The sequence below is a fragment of the Micromesistius poutassou genome (genome assembly GCF_964030765.1).
Source record: "Micromesistius poutassou genome assembly, chromosome: 17".
Taxonomy (NCBI): Eukaryota; Metazoa; Chordata; class Actinopteri; order Gadiformes; family Gadidae; genus Micromesistius; species Micromesistius poutassou.
In genome coordinates this window covers 15,292,281-15,315,614 of record NC_140287.1, presented here as the reverse complement: position 1 = coordinate 15,315,614, position 23,334 = coordinate 15,292,281, and the positions used below count along the sequence as shown (strand labels likewise).

At 49.0% G+C, this 23,334-nt stretch overlaps 2 protein-coding genes across 8 annotated transcripts in view; both read left to right on the top strand.

Moving 5' to 3' along the window:
• Positions 1–16,116, top strand: part of galnt16 (UDP-N-acetyl-alpha-D-galactosamine:polypeptide N-acetylgalactosaminyltransferase 16) — a 30,034-nt gene extending 13,918 nt beyond the window's left edge. Inside the window, exons 7-14 of the mRNA XM_084482642.1 lie at positions 567–651; positions 1,715–1,818; positions 2,171–2,297; positions 2,585–2,677; positions 3,890–3,973; positions 5,379–5,505; positions 6,800–6,916; positions 15,041–16,116. Of these exons, the coding sequence (XP_084338768.1) occupies positions 567–651; positions 1,715–1,818; positions 2,171–2,297; positions 2,585–2,677; positions 3,890–3,973; positions 5,379–5,505; positions 6,800–6,916; positions 15,041–15,184 (881 nt within the window). The 3' untranslated portion in view covers positions 15,185–16,116. The remainder of the gene's footprint in view (positions 1–566; positions 652–1,714; positions 1,819–2,170; positions 2,298–2,584; positions 2,678–3,889; positions 3,974–5,378; positions 5,506–6,799; positions 6,917–15,040) is intronic.
• Positions 16,117–18,003: 1,887 nt separating this feature from the next.
• The window catches only part of numb (NUMB endocytic adaptor protein), a 33,363-nt gene continuing 28,032 nt past the window's right edge, over positions 18,004–23,334 (top strand). For all 7 annotated transcript variants that reach the window (XM_084482211.1, XM_084482209.1, XM_084482210.1 and 4 more), the window contains exon 1: positions 18,004–18,171. The gene's annotated coding sequence lies outside the window, so the exon portion shown is untranslated. The remainder of the gene's footprint in view (positions 18,172–23,334) is intronic.

Below are 23,334 nucleotides of genomic sequence, written 5' to 3'. Positions count from 1 at the left end.
GATACTCGTGAAGTTCAATAGAACAGGTCCCCCCACAGAGTGTGGGAGAGACTGAACACAAACAGGAGAACCTTCTGAAGCTGTGGGTCCTCCAGGGTTTGAGCCAGCAGCCCCACACAGCAGCAGAGGCCTCCACACGGCATGAGAAGGACTGAGGAGACCTTGTGTCTGAGTAGCCGTGGTCGCCTGTAGCTGTGGTGACATCAGGCAGCGGCGGTGGAGCCGGTGACATGATGAATCCATTGGCCACCGCTGGCTGATGTGGTGGGGAACGGCCCAGACATCCTCCTGCTAGGACTGGTCTCTGTTGTCTGACGCCTGCCTTGTTCCCCACTCTCAATGCATCCTCTCTTCTGCCTTCCCCCCCTCTCTCTCTCTCTCTCTCTCTCTCTCTCTCTCTCGCTCTCGCTTTCCCTCTCTCTCTCTCTCTCTCTCTCTCTCTCTCTCTATCCCTCTCTCACTCTCTCTCTCTCTCTCTCTCTCTCTCTCTCTCTCTCTCTCTCTCTCTCTCTCTCTCTCTCTCTCTCTCTCTCTATCCCCCCCTCTCTCTCTCTCTCCCCCCTCAGGGTTCGACTGGAGCCTCCACTTTAAGTGGGAGCAGATCCCCATCGAGCAGAAAATGGCGAGGAGCGACCCGACGCTGCCAATCAGGTCACTGGGTTCTTCCGTCCCGCCCTCACTGGTCGCTACAGCCTCTCTCCTGGCACTCGCTCGCCCTTCATTAACGAGAGGGGCAGATTACAAACAATAAAGCTGCAGAGAATATATATACATGTATATACTATGTAGATATGAATAGATATAATGTGTCTCTGTATAAGAGTAGTAGAAATGTAGATCTATAAACAGTCAACAGCAGGATGATAAATGACTGATGAATGAATGATGCTGGTTGGGATAGAGACTCGGTTTGGCTCTAACTTTTGGGCGGCATGCGGCTCAGCAGGTAAAGCGGGTTGGCTGGTAACCGAATGGTTGCTAATTTGTTCCCAAGCTCAGTAAGTATCGAGGTACCTGATCCCGAACCAGCTGGCTGTTGCCTTGCCTGGCTGACACCGCCGTCGGTGTGTGAATGTGTGCACGAATGAGTCACTGGTTAGAAGGGCGCTGTATGTATGCAGTCCATCAACCTTTTCTTTGTTCTCGACGTATTTGAATGCCTATTATGGATGCGACGGTGGGTTGAAGGTGAGCAGGACCCAGAACAGGAGCTGGGTCTCTCTCTATGCATCATGTCCTGCCATCAGCTATTTTGAGAGGGCTTCCTGTATGTGATACTTTTTTTTCGTTGGAAGTCTGGGATTCTCGCCTCTGAGTGGTTAGAATGGCTCTCCTCCGATTGGTTATGGTTAGGGTTAGGGTCTGGGTAAGGGTTAACCCTAACCCTAACCCTAACCATAACCCTAACCCTCACCCTAAACCTAACCCTAACCATAAACTCCCGCATAAACAGCTAGGACTAATCGAAACACGATCTAAAGGCGAGCCTTCTAACCAATCAGAGGCGAGAATCCCAGACTTATCCTACGGAAAAAAACATCGCTTCCCGTACGCGTAGCCCGATCCACAAGCATGCTGCGCTTCTGTTAGCCTCACGTTTTAGAAGACGCACTTTTCTCTGTGGTTCGCGGGTGCAGCCACCGAGGGTGGGGCCCGTTTGCTGTTGCACACCGTGGTGACGGAGGCGTGTTCTGCTCTGTCTGCCGGGCCTCAGGACCCCCGTCATCGCCGGGGGGATCTTCGTCATGGAGAAGAACTGGTTCAACCATCTGGGACAGTACGACACCCACATGGACATCTGGGGCGGGGAGAACTTCGGTGAGCTCTCCTCCATATCCTCCTCCTTCTCCTCCTCCTCCTCCTCCTCCTCTTCCACCTCCTCCTTATCCACCTCCACCTCCTCCTTCATAGGTTATATCCTGATTTACTGTCTTTATATGTCATGGTTTATAGTATATATCCCCATTTAACCGTTTATAGACCTTATCTAATCTATAGACAGTATTTAAAGTCTATAGCTCTGGTTTGCCGTCCATCGTCGTGGTTCAGTTCCATGACTCCCAGTCTCACTGTAGACTGGGAGTGATGGTTTTAGTCCCATGACTCTCCCAGTCGACAGTGGAGCCTCTCCGTGGAGCTGACGTTGGGGGGTGGTGTTCTCCGTCCCCAGAGCTCTCCTTCAGGGTGTGGATGTGCGGGGGCAGCCTGGAGATCCTGCCCTGCAGCAGGGTGGGCCACGTCTTCAGGAAGAGGCACCCCTACGACTTCCCCGAGGGCAACGCTCTCACCTACATCAAGTGAGTTTGCAGAGCGCTGCAGGGGCCAAACAAGATGTGTCTTTATGTCTGCTTGTCTGTCTTTATGTCTGCCTGTCTGTCTGTCTGTCTGTCTGTGCCCACTTTGATGGCCCATTGTCGCTGTTGACCTGTCTGTTTGTTCTCTGTCTGTTTGCGTGTCTATCTGCCTGTGACTGACTGTCTGTCTGTCTGTTCGCTCTCGGTCTGTGTCTACCTGCCTGGGGACCTGTCTGTCTGTGTGCCTGTGTGTCCACCTGCCACTGACCCGTCTGTCTGTCTGTCTGCAGGAACACGCGGCGTGCGGCGGAGGTCTGGATGGACGAGTACAAGCAGTACTACTACTCCGCCCGGCCCTCGGCCCAGGGCAAGGCCTACGGCAGGTGAGCCCCGTCGGGACCCCGGGCCCCTAGACCCCCCCCCCCCCCCGGGCCCCTAGACCCCCCCGACCCCTAGCCCTGTGTTCTAGAACATAGAACATAGCTGCTACCCTGTGCCCCTTTACTTGGTATAATAGGGTCTGAAAGTAGTAACAGTAGTAACAGAAATAGGGCTTGTTCATCAGAATGCATCTTTCACTGTTGTACAAACCGGATAGTGTAACAGGAAGACATAGTGCTGGATCTCCTCGGAGGGTTCTGTCCGCCAGCCACACCCTAATATAATACACTTCATCTTTAATTCTGTAAGGACACATTAGCTCATTGTCTCGCTCTCTCTCCCACGCATGTGAACTACCTCAGAGTCAACGTCTCAAACCATGGCCAGATGTTGGGAGCCGTTGTTGTGAGTTCAGAGCTATCGGTTGAGGCTGGTGTATGTTGCTCTGTGTGACACTGGATCCTGCTGCAGTATCAGGTCGCTTTGTGAACCCCATAGACTAGAAGGTGGGGGAAGGTCCTTCTCCCATTGCCAGCTCCAACCCTGACCCAGACGTTCTCCGGGTTGATTCATAAGACAGGGTCAGATGGTTGTCAGAGAGCCAAGTCCTCCAGGATTTGAAGCATTCCTGGAGTTATCCTTTTGGCCGTGTCTGCTTTCTGATATAAATCTATAGCCATCATCAGCGTAAAAAACAAAATGCTATTGTTTGGATTTATTGGGGCCATACTAAAATGAGGTCAGGATCATAAAATGAAATGTTTGATGCTGTTTTGTGTTTCGTCCTGTTCTACCGTCTTCGACTCTGTTTTTATTTATTCTTGTATATATTTATTTATCTAGCGCTGTGTAATCGTGTGCACTCTATTAGAGTGCACATCTGAGCTCTATTTGAGTACACAAACAGTGTTTGGTTGGTTTCCATGCACTACTTGTAATGTAGTGAGTGTGTGAAGCACTATGTCAATAAAGTTTGATTGACAGATTAAGAGATTACACATGTAAAAATAGATCTAGATTGACACATGAATGACACGTCTAAACACTGATGAGTTCCCTTTATCGGTGGTTCTCAAATAGCTCTACTTATGTACCCCCTCAAAGATATTGTTTCAGCCAAGTACCCCTCTCAGTACCATCACAAAAAACATTTGGGGGAGGAAAAAGATTTCACTCATTTTTGACGCTCCTCTGCTCCTCTGGTTTCTCCAAAGCATCGCAGAGCGCACAGCGCTGAGGAGGAAACTCAACTGCAAGCCGTTCCGCTGGTACATGGAGAACGTCTACCCGGAACTCAGGTGAGCACCATGCACGCACACATACATGCACGCACACGCACGTGCGCGCACACACACACACGCACGCACACTGACACATGCATCCACGCGCACACACGCATGTGCACACATGCACACACACACACACACACACACACACACACACACACACACACATGCGCACACACACACACACACACACACACACACAGACACATGCATCCACGCGCACACACGCATGCACACACATGCACGCACGCACGCACGCACGCACGCACGCACGCACGCACGCACGCACGCACACACACACACACACACACACACACACACACACACACACACACACACATGTAAGAACACGCACACACAGTCTCACTCACACACTCCCAACATCTGCTCATAATATCTTGTTCCAGTGAACATGTACAGAAAAACTCCCCTAGAAACCCTGTTCCCCAGTGAGGTTTGGGGGCAGGGGGGCTCAAACAGGCGGGGCAGTGGGGGGGGCAGCTGGGGGGGGGGGGGGGCAGGGGAGACAGACCCTGGTGTGTCGGCAGGCTGATCAGAAGCTGGTGGAGTTGTTGACGTTTGGGCGGCTTGTCGCCCTAACGAGGCCGGCGTGTGTGTGGGATCAGGCGTGTGTGTGTGACGCGGTCTTTAGGGTGATTAGTGTGTGTCTGTGTTTCCCAGGCTAAGCCCTGCCTGTATCAACACACATAATAGAAATCATCTGTAAGGGTTTCTACAGCTTGCACATGTGTGTGTGCGTGTGTGTGTGTGTGTGTGTGCGTGTGTGTGTGTGTGTGGGTGTGTATACTGTGGCTGCTGCTGCTGTTGTCGTGGCAGTATGTTGTGTTGCTTGGCAACACTATGCGAATCCTCCAGATACAGATGAAGAGGGGGGACTGATGGGAAGACTCAGAGAGTGATGACGAGAAACAAAAAGACAGATATGGAAAGACATATAGACAGAATATAAATAGAGATAGATACAAGGACAGAGAGAGAGAGAGAGGGAGACAAAGAGGGAGAGATGAAGAGGGATGAGAGGCTAGACAGGAGAGTGAGATGGAATGAATTGTAGATATGGAGAGAGAAAGAAGTGATGAAAGGCGAGAGAGGGAGAGTGAAACAGAGATTGAGAGGGGGAGGAAATAGGAGAGACATGGTGAGAGGAGATGGGGGAGGGAAAGATAAAGAGAGAGAGAGATGGGGAGGAGAAGAGAGTAGGGGAGCAAACAAGAGAGGGGGAGGGGGAAAGAGAGAGAGAGAGAAAGAGAGAGAGAGAGAGAGCAGGGGAAGGCAGAGCGAGGTACAGGTGCGGAGACACAAGGATGAAAGGGAGACGATCCAGGGGTGGTCTGAGTCCATCTGCTCCACATGCTGGGTTCTGACTCGCCCCGTTGTCCCGGTCTCTCTCCCTCAGGATCCCAGAGCAGGAGGCGGTCTCCAGCCTCCTGAAGCAGGGGGACCAGTGCCTGGAGACCCGGGGAGCCGAGGGCCTGGCCCTGGGCGAGTGCAGGGGCCACGGGGCCAACCGGCCCGCGTCTCAGGTACACAGCCCCGCCCCCGCCCTGTCATCATTATGATTCATCATGTTTACGTAGCGCTCGATTATTGCACTCTGTCTACCTCTCTCCCTCCCGGCGCCATTACATTGTGTTCTGCTTCCTCCCTGTCTCTCTCTCTCTCTCTCTCTCCTTCTCTCTCTCTGTTTCTCTCCCTGTATCTCTATTTCTCTCTCTCGCTCTCTCTCTCTCTCTGTCTCTCTCCCTCATCCCTCCTCTGCTTTGTATCTACCTATCTGTCTGTCTCTGACTCCCTTACTCTCTCTCTCTCTCTCTCACTCGCTCTCCTTTCCTTGATTTTGCTAACTGTCTGTCTCTCTCTGTTGAGAGAGAAGAGATGGTGTAAGCCATGGTTAACACCATCGTTATATAATGACATGCAGTAACTCACTATATTGCAATCCATTGCAACCTTCCATGCTCCGGGTTGTGATGTCACAGTGGTGTTTCAGTTTGGACAGCCTGCCCCCTAAGCCCAGCAGGATGTGATGTCACAGTGTCACAGTCAAACCAAGCCCCACAAGTTGTGATGTCACAGTGTTTCAGTCAGACCCCGCCCCACTGGTTGTGATGTCACAGTGGTGTTTCAGTCACGTCCCGCCCCCAACCCTACAGGATGTGATGTCACAGTGGTGTTTCAGTCACGTCCCGCCCCCAACCCTACAGGATGTGATGTCACAGTGGTGTTTCAGTCACGTCCCGCCCCCAGCCCTGCATTAAGACACCGGCTGTGATCCTCCCAGAGTGAGGAGTGTAGCAGGCAGCACCGCCCCTCTGATGTGACCAGGAGGCCGGTCAGTCAGGACCACAGAGTTCATGATGAACACGGTGCAGCTGGGTCCTCTCTAAGAAGACCCTACCACACACATGCACGTGCACGCACATGTGCACACGCACACGCACAGGCACACACACACACACACACACACACACACACACACATGCACACGCACACACTCCCATCTCGGGCGAGGGGTGTGGAATGTCGACAGGCCACTAGATGTATCTCACAGACGTGTTGCCTCCCAGACCCAGCTGTGGCTCTGGGAGGCCTGCTGGCCCACACACCAGAGACTCTCAGGTTTACAGTGTACTGAGACTGAACAGAGTCCGTACGCACACATGCAGTCGGTTTTACGTGTTTAGTTAACAACGTCTTTATCCAGACAACACGTTGTCACCATGTTTGTGTTCAGGGGTTCAGGGGTTAAACCTGTGGTCATCTGGTTGTTCTCCTGCTTTGGGTGAGTTTCGTTGCTTCTCTGGTTCTCCTCCGTAGAAGTGGGAGCTGGTGGAGCCGTTCCTGAGGCAGCAGGACCTCTGCCTGGCCATCTCTGCCTTCACCGCGGGGTCAAAGGTCAAGATGGAGCCCTGCAGTACCAAGGAACCCAGACAGGTAGACGTCATGACGACAGCATCAAGCAGAACTCACCGATACGTACTACCACCACAGAATACTGCTTATACTAACTACATTGTTGTGATTCATTGATTGTGTTTCTTATTTTGCGACTGGAAAACGTGACCTTTCTGCTGGATGAATGTAGTGGTAATATATCCATCTTTAGATGCACACACAACTGAAACATAATACTGATAGCTTCAGGGCAGAATCAAACTGAAATGGCATCAAAATGAGCCAACGATAGACTGAGGCTCTGAGGTTATTATGGTCTGTCATACACCACTTCACCTCATTTACACATGTGATGAAAAAATATTTATAAGCCATCTTAACTGTTCCTGTCACTGGGCCCAGGGTGCCATTGATCATGTTGCTGGCGTTCCTCCCCTGGCCTTCGGAACATGTGTGTATGTGTGTGTGTGTGTGTTTCCTATTATATCTAGCGCTGCACAGTCCGATTCGCATCACAAGGTTCTTTCCACTGGGCTACAAAGCCTTTACAACACAATCGATCTGTTTGTTTAGGTCATCCATTTGTCATCAAACCTTTTGCCTCCATAAGGCTTGAGAAACTAAACTGAATCTCCTGAGAGGGTGACCCGGGAACCACGAGAGGATCAATATTCCCAGAAACAATTAGAGTGAATCATCCCAGAATCTACGAGAGGGTGATTATCTCCTGAGACAACGAGAGGATGCATATTCCCAGATATACTCAGAGAGAAGATTTTCAGAAACCAAAACACTTCCCGAAACCATAAATCAAGGAATATGTCCAGAGTGAATCTCTTCATAATGAATGAGTGAGAGCACGGATCACCCCAGAAACAAATGAGAGTGCTGTCTGCCGCCATGTGCTCTACACATGCCTCTCCGCTGGATCCACTCTGATCACACGGCGGTGGTAAATAAATCAGTGGAGGAGAGAGGCTTCTCTACCGCATCCCAGTGGCATAGACCCCAGTGGGTTGTGTGTGTGTGTGTGTGTGTGTGTGTGTGTGTGTGTGTGTGTGTGTGTGTGTGTGTGTGTGTGTGTGTGTGTGTGTGTGTGTGTGTGTGTGTGTGTGTGTGTGTGTGTGTGTGTGTGTTTATTAGTATTTTTTAAATAGGACAGTAAAACCCCAGCTCTCAGGTGTGCTACTTCCCCCACTAGTGCACTAAACACAAAAGCAAAACGTCTCATAGTGACCGCAGGTTCGATTCCCACCTGCAGACGAGCGCCCTTTCAGACCCCCTTGCCTCTCTGTCTCCCCGTCCAGCCCACAAAGGAACAAGAGCCCATGAAAACATACTTGAAATACACAACACATATATCAGAGCCCCCACCCCCTGCCTAGCTGGAGGGCCGGGCTGACCGGGAGAGGAGACCGGGAGGGGGAGGGGGGGGGGGGGGGGGTGTAACTGGGAACATGTGATGGTGGGGGTGGGAGTGTGTGGGCGACAGGAGCCAGGCTGCTCCTCTCTCATCCCCACAGACCAGGCTCCATCGGATGGTCTGTGGGAAGGAGAGAGGAGGAGAGCGGAGGAGAGAGGAGGACGATGGAGGCTGGTCTGTGGGGAGGAGGAGAGAGGAGGAGGATGGAGGCTGGTCTGTGGGGAGGAGGGAGGAGGAGAGAGGAGGACGGTGGAGCCTGGTTTGTGCGGAGGAGGTGGAGGGCCTGGCTCCCACATCGGCCTGACAGCTGGGGCCTCTCCCTCTGACAGACCATCCATCCCCTCTGCTCAGGGGCCTCTCCGGGCTCAGATCTACCCGGGAGGAGGGGAGGTGTTCTTCTTCCTGCGAAGGAACGCACACTGATAGTGTGTTTAGCCCCCGAGTCATACTCCAATGCAGGGGTAACCTGGGGGGAGGGGGGGGTGATATATCCCAGGCACACACACTCACTCCGATAAACTAGCAGTATAAAAACGAGCGGGAACAAGTTGTTTTTTGCTTGCGTCTCATTCTGTTTACTGTGTCATTGTTTTTAGTAAAATGATTCACTGAAACACACACACACACACACACACACACACACACACACACACAAATACACACAAATACAAACACACACACACACACACGTGCGCATGTTTTGAGGACCAGGATCAACACGCTCTGAGGAACCTGGAGAAACGTTCACAGACCAGGTAGCGTCTGGTTTGCTCTCGTCGTCTCCTCCCCCATGCCAGCGTTGAGCCGGCCCGGGCCTAAGAACCTCGTCTTCCTCTCTAATCCTGCTCATTCCTCTCGGAATCTCGGCTCTCTCTGTGATGTTCGGCGGCGTAATCCCGGCTCAGACGGAGGCGACGCGTCAGCCCTGAACCCTGAAAGGTTTATTAGACTCATCGCTTCATCTCCCAGACTGAGCTCCCCACTTGTACTTTCAACAGAAACCAGCCGCTTTCAACTCGACTAATAACATGAGATCAGGTGTGGCTGTCAGCGCTGTTCTGGGCTTTAGTCGAACACGCGCTTTTTTGCTAATTACTGATAACGACGACAATGATTAAATTCATTAGGATTATTGCAATTGCGTTGAAATACCTTTTTCTGCTACTTACGTTATCAGGAAATGTAGATTAAAAACATTATCTTATAAAGTCGATATATAACAAGTAATAGTATAATAATAATCACCGGCAGCCAGCCAGGAGAAATTAATTAATAAGTGCATTTATGAAAGAGACACTGGTGGCTTTTCTTTTTGTGTAATTACCCGAAGATATGTCTTTCTTTCATATTTTCAGGTCCTCACCTGCAACTGGCTCTCCATATTCTCTATGACATGAATTCATATAAGTTATATTAAATACTACCCTAGTATTATTTAAATATGTTATGTTATGGAGGAATTGGGCCTCTAGCCGAAAGGGTCCTTGGTTTGAAACCCATGGACTACCTTTAGGCATCCCTGAGCAAGACACCCAGGCATGGATTCACTAAAGGTCTAAAAAGTAAATATGAAGGACGAAATGACCTCCCATGTGATAAAGTGCTGTCACTTTTGACTTAGTCTTTAGGCTCTCCGATTAGATTAGACTCTCCGTATCAGCTCTGGGGCCCCCTAGTGGTGGCCTGGAGGTCTGCTGGGTCTTTATGATGAACAACTGTTACTGCGTCGATATCTCTTCATGGATCTGAAGCCATTCACATGTAACGACCCCGTCACCGTCCCATCAAACGGCTCCCTTTTAAGGGCTGTTCTGCTCTGCAGTTTGGCTCCACAACCATGCGTCCTGCTTTCCACTCCAAATCCCACTCACAAAAAACACAATACAAAGTCTCCATCTAACGAGTTTTTTCTGTGATTGCTGTGATGCAGCTGTGACTCAGACCTCGGATCCAGCCAAATGAAAACCAACAGAACCATACCCGCAATATTTCTTAACCCGTACTTTCTCTCCTGAGCGACATGTTCCCCAAAAGAATTAGCAAATGTAGGTGTGGCAGCAGAAAGTACAGGACCGTACAGTTTTTAAAAATAAAAAACAAAAGCAAAAGAAAATAATAAACAGAAAATTAAAACTGCGCGCAGTGATGAACGGGACCTCGCGCCGGCTTGCAGCCGCCACTACGAGGTCCCGTTCATCACTGCGCGCAGTTTTAAAAAAAAATCGCGCCGGCTTGCGGCCGCGTCACGTGCCGTCGTAACATGTGTGCTGGCAAGATGTGCACATGTTAGGACCGCACGTGACGCAGCCGCAAGCCGGCACGAGGTCCCGTTCATCACTGCGCTCAGTTTTAAAAAAGCGCAGTTTTAAAAAAAATTCGCAAATTTATGTAATCTGTAGAAGCAGAGGTGCCCTGTGGTGTCCTACTGATTGTTTTGACATTAACATGTAAGACCACATTTAACTGAATTACATGTTCATTAACCCTACATCAATGATGCGATAAATTGCCTAGGAGGAGTTAGTTCAAATACAAGGCGACGGAATTCAAAAATGGCCAACTTTTTGGCGACGGAATTCAAAAATGGCCAACTTTGACGGCACGCCACGGACACGCCCTTCAACGTACAGTCACAAATAGCACGATTTTGGTTCAGCACCACTTCATGACTGTACTGACCAATTTTGAAGCAGATCCGATAAATTCCCTAGGAGGAGTTAGTTCAAATACAAGGCGACGGAATTCAAAAATGGCCAACTTTGACGGCATGCCACGGACACGCCCTTCAACGTACAATCACAAATAGCACGATTTTGGTTCAGCACCACTTCATGACTGTACTGACCAATTTTGAAGCAGATCCGATAAATTCCCTAGGAGGAGTTAGTTCAAATACAAGGCGACGGAATTCCAAAATGGCCAACTTTGACGGCACGCCACGGACACGCCCTTCAACGTACAGTCACAAATAGCACGATTTTGGTTTAGCACCACTTCATGACTGTACTGACCAATTTTGAAGCAGATCCGATAAATTCCCTAGGAGGAGTTCATTCAAATACAAGGCAAAAAAGTGAAAAAAATTCAAAATGGCCGCCAAAAGTGAAAATTAGAAATGCAAATAGCCGACTTCCTGTGGGGTTTGGGGCATGGGTCCAAGAGGCTTTTCTGTAGGTATGGGCACATTGTACGTGATTACTGAGTTCCATACATATTGGTGAAACGTGGCGCAGGGGCTGCTTTTTAAAGTTCCTGTAGGGGGCGCTACACACATGAGAAACACGATTTTTGGTATGTGAGCTATCGGCACCAGTCTACACGTGACCTGTGAATTTCATATTCATAACTATTACGGTGTCCGCAGAGTGATCGACCCTCCTCTGGCGGCCATGTTGTTTTTTAAATCGACTTAATTTTAATTGAGCAGTTAGAACTTTGGTACTTAACGGCCACTGAGTTGGTCCCGCTCAAATCAAACATTGCGTCTATGAACTGTGGCTATTTTAGTAACAGGCCACGCCCATTTCGAAGCCACGCCCCATTTGAAAAATTGTTGACTTTATCTTGTTCAGAATTTGATTCTGAACAACTTTAGTAGAGGGGTCCAAAGTCCTAGGAGTCCAACTTCATGTAGATATGTGCAATTTACTATTTTCGGGGTGAAAAACACACCCATTTTAGAACTCAATGGCTCATGGGTACATTGAAATTTATCCTACAGACTAATCCTTATGTCAGATTGAAGATAATGGGCCATAGATGATATGTGCCAAAGGAATTTTGTCAAAGTCGAAAAACCTGGGATCCTTGGGGAATTTACTGTTTTTAACTAAATTCAAAATGGCGGGAAATCTGGCTACCGGAAGTGCTAAGTTAGTATCTGCAAATTTCTTCATTGTGAGGATTTGCATATGTGTGCAAAGTTTCATGAGTTTAGGTCCAACCGGTGACGAGTTATGCTTGTGCAAACGTTGAAATTTTGGCATAGTTGGTATAGCGCCACCTAGGGGCGAATGTGAATTTGAGGGCTAGAATATCAAATTTTTCACCAGTCCCACAAAATGTGCCAAATAAAAATGAGTTTTCGAATATGTGCAGGGGGGGAAAAATGCAGTCGAAGTGGCTAAAAATAATAAGAAGAAGAATTAAAACTGCGCGCAGTGATGAACGGGACCTCGCGCCGGCTTGCAGCCGCCACTACGAGGTCCCGTTCATCACTGCGCGCAGTTTTAAAAAAAAATCGCGCCGGCTTGCGGCCGCGTCACGTGCCGTCGTAACATGTGTGCTGGCAAGATGTGCACATGTTAGGACCGCACGTGACGCAGCCGCAAGCCGGCACGAGGTCCCGTTCATCACTGCGCGCAGTTTTAAAAAAGCGCAGTTTTAAAAAAAATTCGCAAATTTATGTAATCTGTAGAAGCAGAGGTGCCCTGTGGTGTCCTACTGATTGTTTTGACATTAACATGTAAGACCACATTTAACTGAATTACATGTTGTAACAACTTTAACTAACATTATTAACCCTACATCAATGATCCGATAAATTCCCTAGGAGGAGTTAGTTGAAATACAAGGCGAAAAAGTGAAAGTATTCCATTCAAAATGGCCAACTTTGACAGCACGCCACGGCCATGCCCTTCAATGTACAGTCACAAATAGCACGATTTTGTTTCAGCACCACTTCATGACTGTACTGACCAATTTTGAAGCAGATCCGATAAATTCCCTAGGAGGAGTTAGTTCAAATACAAATTCCCTAGGAGGAGTAAGTTTAATACAAGGCGACGGATTTCAAAAATGGCCAACTTTGACGGCACGCCACGGACACGCCCTTCAACGTACAGTCACAAATAGCACGATTTTGGTTCAGCACCACTTCATGACTGTACTGACCAATTTTGAAGCAGATCCGATAAATTCCCTAGGAGGAGTTAGTTCAAATACAAATTCCCTAGGAGGAGTAAGTTTAATACAAGGCGACGGATTTCAAAAATGGCCAACTTTGACGGCACGCCACGGACACGCCCTTCAACGTACAGTCACAAATAGCACGATTTTGGTTCAGCACCACTTCATGACTGTACTGACCAATTGTGAAGCACATGCGATAAATTCCCTAGGAGGAGTTCGTTCAAATACAATGCGAAAAAGTGAAATTCCATTCAAAATGGCCAACTTTGACATCACGCCACGGACACGCCCTTCAACGTACAGTCCCAAATAGCACGATTTTGGTTCAGCACCACTTCATGACTGTACTGACCAAATTTGAAGCAGATCCGATAAATTCCCTAGGAGGAGTTAGTTCAAATACAAGGCGACGGAATTCAAAAATGGCCAACTTTGACGGCATGCCACGGACACGCCCTTCAACGTACGGTCACAAATAGCACGATTTTGGTTTAGCAACACTTCATGACTGTACTGACCAATTTTGAAGCAGATCCGATAAATTCCCTAGGAGGAGTTCATTCAAATACAAGGCAAAAAAGTGAAAAAAATTCAAAATGGCCGCCGAGAGTGAAAATGAAAAAATTAAAATTTCCGACTTCCGGTGGGTTTTGGGGCATGGGTCCAAGAGGCTTTTCTGTAGGTATTGTGACCTTGTACGTGCCTACCGAGTTTCATACATTTTGGTGAAACGTGACGTAGGGGCTGCATTTTAAAGTTCCTGTAGGGGGCGCTACAAACATGAGAACCAGGATTTTTGGTATGTGAGTTACAGGCAGCAGTCTACACGTGTCCAGTGAATTTCATATTCATAACTATTACGGTCTCCGCTGAGTGATTTACCCTCCTCTGGCGGCCATGTTGTTTTTTAAATCGACTTAATTTTAATTGAGCAGTTAGAACTTTGGTACCTAATGGCCATTGAGTTGGTCCCGCTCAAATCAAACATTGCGTCTATGAACTGTGGCTATTTTAGTAACAGGCCACGCCCATTTCGAAGCCACGCCCCATTTGAAAAATTGTTGAATTAATCTTGTTCAGAATTCTATTCTGAACAACTTTTGTATTGGGGCCAACATCATAGGCGTCCAACTTGACGTTGATATGAGCAATTAACTATTTTTGAGGTTTAAACCACACCACTTTTAGAACTCATTAGTGCTCTAAACTTTATTGTACAGACTAATCCTTAAGTCAGATTGAAGATAATGGGCCATATATGATATGTGCCAAAGGATTTTTGTCAAAGTCGAAAAACCTGGGATTCTTGGGGAATTTACTGTTTTTAACTAAATTCAAAATGGCGGAAAATATGGCTACCGGAAGTGTTCAGTTCAAGAGACTTTTTTGTTCATCATGAGGATTTTAATGTCTGTGCAAAGTTTCATGAGTGTAGGTCAAACGGGTGACGCGTGCTGCTTGTGCAAAGTTTGCACTTTTGAACAGTTGCTATAGCGCCACCTAGGGGCGAATGTGAATTTGAGGGCTAGAATATCAAATTTTTCACCAGTCCCCACAATTGCACCAAAAAAAAATGAGTTTTCGAATATGTTCAGGGGGGGAAAAATGCAGTCGAAGTTCTGAAAAATAATAAGAAGAATAAACATGAGGGTTTCAATAGGGTCCTTGCCAAGTTTGGCTCGGTCCCTAATAATCATGAGGATTTCAATAGGGTCCTTGCCAAGTTTGGCTCGGTCCCTAACAAGTCTACTGACCTACTGACACAGTGAGTGCAGTAAGTACTAAGTGGTCGGTTAACTCAAAGGTCTCTCTTTTCTCCCCCCCCCCAGCGGTGGCGTCCCAAGGGCGCGGCCCTGCAGCACATGGTCAGCGGTCTCTGCCTGGACAGCCAGACCCCCGGCGGGCCCCCCGCCATCACTCAGTGTCGCCCCCAGGTGGCCAGCCAGTCCTGGGTGCCACAGCTCATCACCTGAGCCAGGGGGCGGAGCCAGGAGCCTGGGGGGGGGGGGTGGAGCCAGGGGATGGAGGGAGGGAGGATGGGGGGGAGGACCTGGCCCTGAAAATTACCTGGATAAAACTAGCTGGATGTTGCACCATGGAGGCGTGGAAGGAGAGAGAGACGGTGAACTGGACGGGCGTGGCTGGGCGGGTACTGGGGTACTTCCTGTCCCCCTGACAGGAAGTACCTAGTGAGTAGACCGTCGGACGAGAATGTTTTTTTTTTCTTCTGTACACTTGCAGTGCTTCAGCCAATTAGGACGCTGTGGCTACTCTAGATATTCTCTTTACGCTTTCCACTGAAAAACTCTTGCACATTCTCACTTTTTATTTTATTTCTTTTGTCTCTTTAACCGTCCGTCTCCCCCTGTTCATCAAGTCGCTTCAAAAATGGACCTGGTTGAGAATCTCGACAACAAACAACCTTAAGTTACGTGTTGTGCTGGCGAAGGTGTGGCGTTTGCACCTTTAATGTGATGGCCTCGTCTTGTAGCCTAGCATCCGCAACCATGCTATCTCTAGCCTAGCATCCACAACTATGCTATCTCTAGCCTAGCATCCCCAACTATGCTAGCCTTAGCCTAGCATCAACAACCGTGCTAGCTTTAGCCTAGTATCAACAACCGTGCTAGCTTTAGCCTAGCATGCGCATCATGCTAGCTTCAGCTAGAGGTATTTAAGGAGGACTCCACGACAACTGAAACTTGAGCTTTTCGTTTTCTTTTTGATGCAGTCTTGAAACTACCATGCAAGGCGTTGTCAGGAGCATACATTATTTATTGTTTTGCATGGTCAGACCTAAAGAATGTTTTCTTTACGCTCCCTCCTCTGTTTCTCTAGTTTGATGTAAATAGTTGGGCCGGATATCAGCTTGGTTTTGTGTGAAGTCCTTTATGTTGTTCGAAAAATAAAAAGGTTGAAAAAAATAAAAAAAAGTCTTGGTCTGATTTTCCAACTGAGATGTGAAATTGTGCATTTGGATTACAATTTTCTTTTGGAGAATATAATTTTTTGTATTTTTGAGCCTTGTTTTTGAGATTGCCTTTTTCTGACTGAGTATTTAGTGCTTTAGTGCTCTTGTTTCACAACCCTAAAACAAATTCGATGATGTGAACAGAATCCGTTTTCTACATTCTATATGACATCCTTTCTGTTGCGTAGGATCCGAAAAACGATTCTTTCCCCAATACTGTTTGGTGGAGCCAACTGATTGGTCCTAGCGCCACCTGGCGTATTTGACAAGTCAACGCATGAAATAACGTTTGCCGGTCTTTCTTTGACAACATAAAGCAAATGTTGACTAATGTGAAACAATATATACACCGGAAAAAAAATCACGAAAACAGGCCGTTACTGAAAATGTATGTATGTATATGAAATGCTTGGCCCTTGAAAACCCATCATGTCCAACATTGACGTCCCCACAGTGGCCACCAGGGGGCGGCTTAACACAACACACCGCCCAGCGCCGTTTCGCAGCGATTTATGGCGCTGACTTGACCTTGACAGGTTGATGAATTAATACTTTGTTGTGGAGGTAAGGCGAGATGGAATAGATATCAACACTAAAACAGGCCTGACAACTCTTGATAACTTTTTCCTCCTGTATGTGGCCACCTATGGGGGTTGGAGAGCGCAGAGCAGCGTTTTGCCCACCGGAGCCGAAGCTATGCGAGGAATGCGGGATAACGCTGATAAACTGGTGGCCTGATTAGGGGCCGGGTTTCATTACGAGCTCATTGGCTCGTATCTTGATTTATGCGCTCGACGAATGACCTGGCTCGCAGTTGGAGAAAGGGGATTACATGTCCCCATTATACACCTTTAGGCAGACAGTCGGGAGGAATAGTTAGCTTAACAGACAGGGATTGGTCACAATCACTGCTGATCTAAATTTAGATTAATATATATATATATTAAAGGTCCCATGACATGCCACCAGGTGTGAGTGATTAGCCGTTACAAGCCGTTTTGAAAATCTGGCTCTTGTGACATCACAAGTGGGCGTGTCCACCTAGATGTGTGCCGGATAGATGAACAACGTTTGCTGCAGTCCACTGGGTAAGGCTGGTGGACTGATCTATCAAGCGTACATCTAGGTGGACACGCCCACTTGTGATGTCATAGGAGCCAGATTTTCAAAAAGGCTTGTAACGGCTAATCACACTCACACCTGGTGGCATGTCATGGGACCTTTAAAAAAAGTACCAATAAAAATAATAAATCCATCAATCATAATCACAGGCTCTTGCAAAATTTGAATTCGGGATGCACAAGTTGCCTTCAATAAGTTACAACCTAAAATCAATATCTGAAGTCGTTCATCACATTCCGAATGACTGCGAATAAAAGGAAACTTTTACTGCGCTTTTCTTTGCCTTAGTGCGTTCATGCACCCGGAGTTTGGTGCAGAATACCTCCGCAACCGTCCCGACCCTGCGTCAGAGAAGGGCTTCAAGTGTGTGTGCGAGCGTGTGTGTGTGTGTGTGTGTGTGTGTGTGTGTGTGTGTGTGTGTGTGTGTGTGTGTGTGTGTGTGTGTGTGTGTGTGTGTGTGTGTGTGTGTGCGTGCAAGTGTGTTTGCGCGCGCGCGTGCGTGCGTGCATGCGTGCATACCACTTTGTAAATAATATCCATACATCCAACCGAAACTGCACTTGATTCTCGGACCCTATCGTCAATCGATCACCTTGACTTCGCCCGCGTCGTCCAATGAGCACTGCGCACAGGGGCGGTCCGTTGCCACGGGCGAAGTTTGGTTGAACCCGAGAGCAGCAGCCTCTCAGCGGCAGTAAGGTGTAGCGACTGGACGGTGCTGCTGCTGCTGTTGCGAGGCTGTGCCCGACGAGACACTTTTTTTTGTTTTTTGTGGAATTTGAATTATTTTTGCTCACGGTTCGGGAGACACCGGTGACAACGACGTCGACGCGACGACCCCGCCTGGACCCGGCCCGCGGATCACAGGTAGGCGGACACGGACCCGGAATGTAGCACGCGAGGCTACGCGACGTTAGCCGTGTTCCGGACGCGGTTCAGAGTCCTCCTTCGCACGGAGCTAGCGTTAGCCTCTCCGCTAGCCTCGGTGTTGCCCACTGTGTGGATCCTGGTCTCGGTGCCAGGTGGTGCTTCGTATTGGACACACGACAGCGCCGTTAAAACGCTAACCGTGTGGACGACACTGCGTTCACCGGGGTTTGGTGAACGTACCGCACACCGCGGCTTAGCGGTGTGCGGTTGTAGGTGAAACCGTCCCGGGCAGGTGGAAGAGAAGGGCTGCTGCTGCTAAGTCGTGAGCAGCTAGCTCGTTCACTAGCCGACATACCTCCCTGGTGCTGTCACTGCCCCCGACCAGGGACCTCCTAACCCACATTGGGCAGGTTAGACAGTCCTGGTGAGGGTATTGGTTTGGATGGGTGTCCTAGAAGGTCCACCTTAACGTACCCCGTTGAATGAGGTGTGTTGTGTACATAGGATGAATGTTTTTCTAATTAACCCCGACACACGCTGTCACACTTACCTGACCAGTGGTACGAGGCTCACATTCAGAAGCCTTCTCACCTTCTTCACTTTACACACCCCTATTTACGCAACATTGTTCAGCTTTCTTACAAGTTCCTCATAACATTGCTGAATTTTGGGGTTGGTGTAAATTGGATTTTACGAAAAGTTGTTCCAGCTGAACCAAGAACCGAGTTAAAGTTAGAAATATGAAATAATGTAACTAGAAAAGACCATCCATCTGAATCACTGAAACACATTGATCCATACTGTGGAAGCGCAATGTCACCGTTTGTCCGATGCCCAAGTCTCAATGTCTGCATTGTTTGTCTCTTTGTACGTGGTTGAGTACTGATATGACATAGTAGTGATTGTGTACAGATATGACATAGTAGTGATTGTGTACAGATATAACATAGTAGTGATTGTGTACAGATATAACATAGAATTGGTTGTGTACTGATATAGAAGTGGGTACTGCTATAACATAGTAGTGGTTGTGTACTGATATGATATAGTAGTGGTTGTGTACTGATATGATATAGTAGTGGTTATGTACTGCTATAACATAATAGTGGTTGTGTACTGATATGATATAGTTGTGGTTGTATACTGCTATAACATAGTAGCTACAAACACTCTCTTTACGCTTTCTACTGAAAAACCCAGTTGGCCCAACTGTGTTGTCTGTCGTAATCATCAAACGGGCCACTCACCTCAACCGGTCGGTCGGTCACATTCTACCAATGATCTTCGCAGCGGTGCAGTCTTTACATAGGCTTGCAACATTTCATCCCGCAATGTGATAAATCGTGTCGTGGGATCGAGGCGACGAGGGAGGAGGTGGTTCAAAAGGACGTGTCATTCATGTGGTAATCAGAAACCGTGCCTCTCTGCAGCCCCTCTGTCTCAGGTACAGCTCTGGAGACGTTGCGAGGTATTTGGGTATCGGCCCTGGAATCAAACTGACCGGTCTTACGGCACTAGTAGTACAGATGGATACCTGTTTGGGTCCATTTATGCGTGAAGTGTACCTTTGCTCTCTCAGTATCTCCCCCAGTATCTCACGTATCCCACACCACCCCCCAGGGTGTGAGCCATTACCACAGTGTAACAGTGGCTCCAGAATCAGATAACCTCTGTACCGTGACTGTATTCGGAAGGTGTCGCAGGAAGTTTCGTACGCACTCAGTCTTACCCAACTCCACTGTGTTTTAATCACCCAAGTAATTCGTTTTGTGGACGACACTGGTTCATAAGAATCAGCCTGTACTACTCACGCTTGTATTTACCAGCTGGTCCTTCATATATCATGGTGTGTAAATAGTGTCCTCTTTGTGTGCTGTGCCTGTATACTTGTGCAAACTCATTTACATTGGCATTTAGCAGATGCTTTTATCCAAAGCGACTTACAATAGGTACATTTCTCAGAAGAAGAGAAACAATATATCTCTGTCGGTACGGTTTGGTATGGTTCAGTACAGGATGTTCATAGAACCAAGTGCCAAACACTAACAAGTGTTAGGTTAACCCATTCCCCGTATACAACAAAGATAGGTAGGATAGGATAAGATGCTACGATAAGTACGATGTACGTAATGAATAGGATGGAACAGACACACTGGGCTTCAAAACGCTGCAGCTTTCAATCAAAACATGGAGGGAAGATCAACGTGGTCTGAAGCTTACATTGTGTACCGTTCGCCATGGCAACGAGACACTGTGTATGAGCGGAAACCCTCATCATCGTTCGAGGCCACATTGCAATCAAGGCGTCTGCATCACCAGGAAATACTCTACACCACCATATTCTGAGATGATTAGCAGCAGATTCAACAGAGAGAGGGAGTGATAGGGCGTGAGAGTGAGGGATAGGAGAGGGAGAGAGAGAGAGGGAGAGAGAGGGAGGGAGAGAGAGAGGGAGAGAGGGAGAGAGAGAGAGGGAGAGAGAGAGGGAGAGAGAGAGAGAGAGAGACTCTGACAAGATTTCCGAGACAAGTCAGAGCTCTCATTTGCCACTGACCCCGTTTCAACATTAGAGGCCTAAAATAGACCTGACGGAACCACAAGGAGGCTGTCTCCGGTTCTGTTTGTGTGTCTGCTCCGTTTGTTGTTGTTGTGTTTAGCAGCTTGTTGTTTCTGGGCTGTTTGGTTCGTATCTAATCCCTGACACAAACCTTGACTCCCTGCTCCCGACCGCCGGTGTTAACACTGTGAAAACACAGACCACTGCCGTAGGGAGCAGACGGGCACAGAACCATTTCCTTTTATCTCATCCATCTCTGTTATTGTTGTTATTGTTATTAGCATTAGCTTCTTTAGCCCCATGTGCCTCAGACCCCCTGGGTTCTCTGTGGCTGTGGGGCGTCTCGTCCTTCCTAACGCTTTGAACTCAACAGCGTGTTCCACCGTGTTCATCCCAGGGACCTTATCAACAGTCCTAATGAGCTCCATCGGGCTTTGGCTTTCTTTTCTGTGCTGCTGTGTTCCGTCAGTGGATTAAGGGCTGGGTGGTGGTGGTGGTGGTGGCAGGGCTGGGTGGTGGTGGTGGGGCTGTGAGCTGGTGGTGGGGCTGGGTGGTTTTCGGGCTGGGAGGTGGTGATGGTGGGGCTGGGTCGTTTTGGGGCTGGGAGCTGGTGGTGGTGTTGGTGTGGTGTGCACCACTGTATGCATGGAGCTGTCTTTCAGGTTTGCCTCTCGGTCTCTGGAGGGCTGTCTGTGTGGGTCTCACAGGCTCCCATTGTCTCAGGAGGCCGGCCATGGGCCTGATTCTCCTCCTCCTCCTCCTGCCTCTCCTCCTCCTGATACCTGAGCCTCCTGGGCTCATGTTTTATTCAGCCCTCTGATCTCTGCTCAACTCAGTCCAGGAACCCGGGCTGGTTAGTCTGGACTATCCAACCCAGGCTAGTTGACACATGCTAGTCTGCCTGTTGTGGTTAGAGGCAGGACTCTCTTCTATAACATAGTGGTGAGTGTGATGGTTCCCCTCATCACCAAGGCCAGGTCCACCATAATTCCAGCGATCGGTCTGATTAACCCAGGCTACCTCCCCCCCCCCCCCCCCCCCACGGAGTTGTTACCGTGTGTTTTTGGGAGTATGGTGCTAGGACGTAGCAACGTGCTAACCAGATTGAACCCTCTGCTAGCATGCTGTGGTGCTGCACTACAGTAGATGTAGGTGTACATCAGAAATTAGATGCAGCGGTGTCTACTCTTTGCTTTGGCTACTAAGATAGGTCTTTGGGCGTTACTCAACTGTATTTGTTGAGGCTCCCAAGGAGTTTCCCCCGTTAGTAATTCAGTGATTGATTAATTATGCGAAGGCAATACGAGAAGACTAGGCCTGAAATAGTTTTGGGTAAGAGGCAGAGCCAATCAGAGACGAGCAGCATTAAACCACCCCGTATCTCACTATACAGATCCTCCATTACATGGTTTCACAAGCACCCTGTGGTTGTTGTTAAGGATAAAGTTCTACCATGTATTTGAGAGACACGGTTCCAGTGACAACCCCGCCCCCCCCCAGTATCTCTCCGTGTGTGTCCTCATTTCCCCCCCCTCCCTCTCATCAATGCCAGGCTTCCCCCCATGGAGGGACCCCCCCCCCCCCCCCCCCCCTCTCTTTGAACCCTGCCGTGGAGATGATTGCCGTGGCGATGCCTCCCTGTTGCCCTCTCCCTGGCTGGCTCCTGTTCCCTGGTAACGGGCCGGCGTTGCTTGGCGACCTGATGATGGAAGTGCTATGACCCAAGGGCGACACACACCAATCAGAGGGTCCCCCCCCCCCCCCCCCCCCCCCCGACCCGACCCATCCCATCCCCCATCCCAAAAGAGTACGGGCCAATCACCCCGCTACACTAGAGACCTGGTCCCCACCTGCAGTAGACCCAGAGAGACCAAAGACCTGGTCCCCACCAGTAGACCCAGAGAGACCAAAGACCTGGTCACCATCAGAGGTTGACCCAGAGAGACCAGAGACCTGGTCCCCACCAGTAGACCCAGAGAGACCAGAGACCTGGTCCCCACCAGAGGTAGACCCCAGAGAGACCAGAGACCTGCTCACCACCAGAGGTAGACCCCAGAGAGACCAGAGACCTGGTCCCCACCAGTAGACCCAGAGAGACCAGAGACCTGGTCCCCGACAGCAGTAGACCCAGAGAGACCAGAGACCTGGTCCCCACCATGAGGTAGACCCCAGAGAGTTTGCCCTGCCCGTGTGTTATGCCGATCTAACGAGGGGGAGAGACGTATGATGTTAATTAGCATCAGGGTCATTTGATAATGAGCCTGCGGCCTGAGGTTCTGAGTGATGGCCGGTTCGGTTCTGCATCGCTGCACGCATTGATATTTCCAGTGACCTCCAGAGGTGGTGTCGGATGGCACCGGCGGGAGGTCCGTGTCACTATAACTTTAATGAAGCTGTATGATAATACTATGAAGAGATTGTGTTGTTGTGGTGTCTTCAGCCGTAGCATTCTGAGCTGGTGTCTGGGTTAAAGACGTCTGGGCGGCAGGCTGGGGACAGCACTGCATTTCAGGGCCTTTCTGCTGCGTGATCAGGTTTGTTTCTTTCCTTCTGGGTTGTGCTGACTCACGCGGTAGGAAGCTCCTTTCGGTCCATCTGGGCCC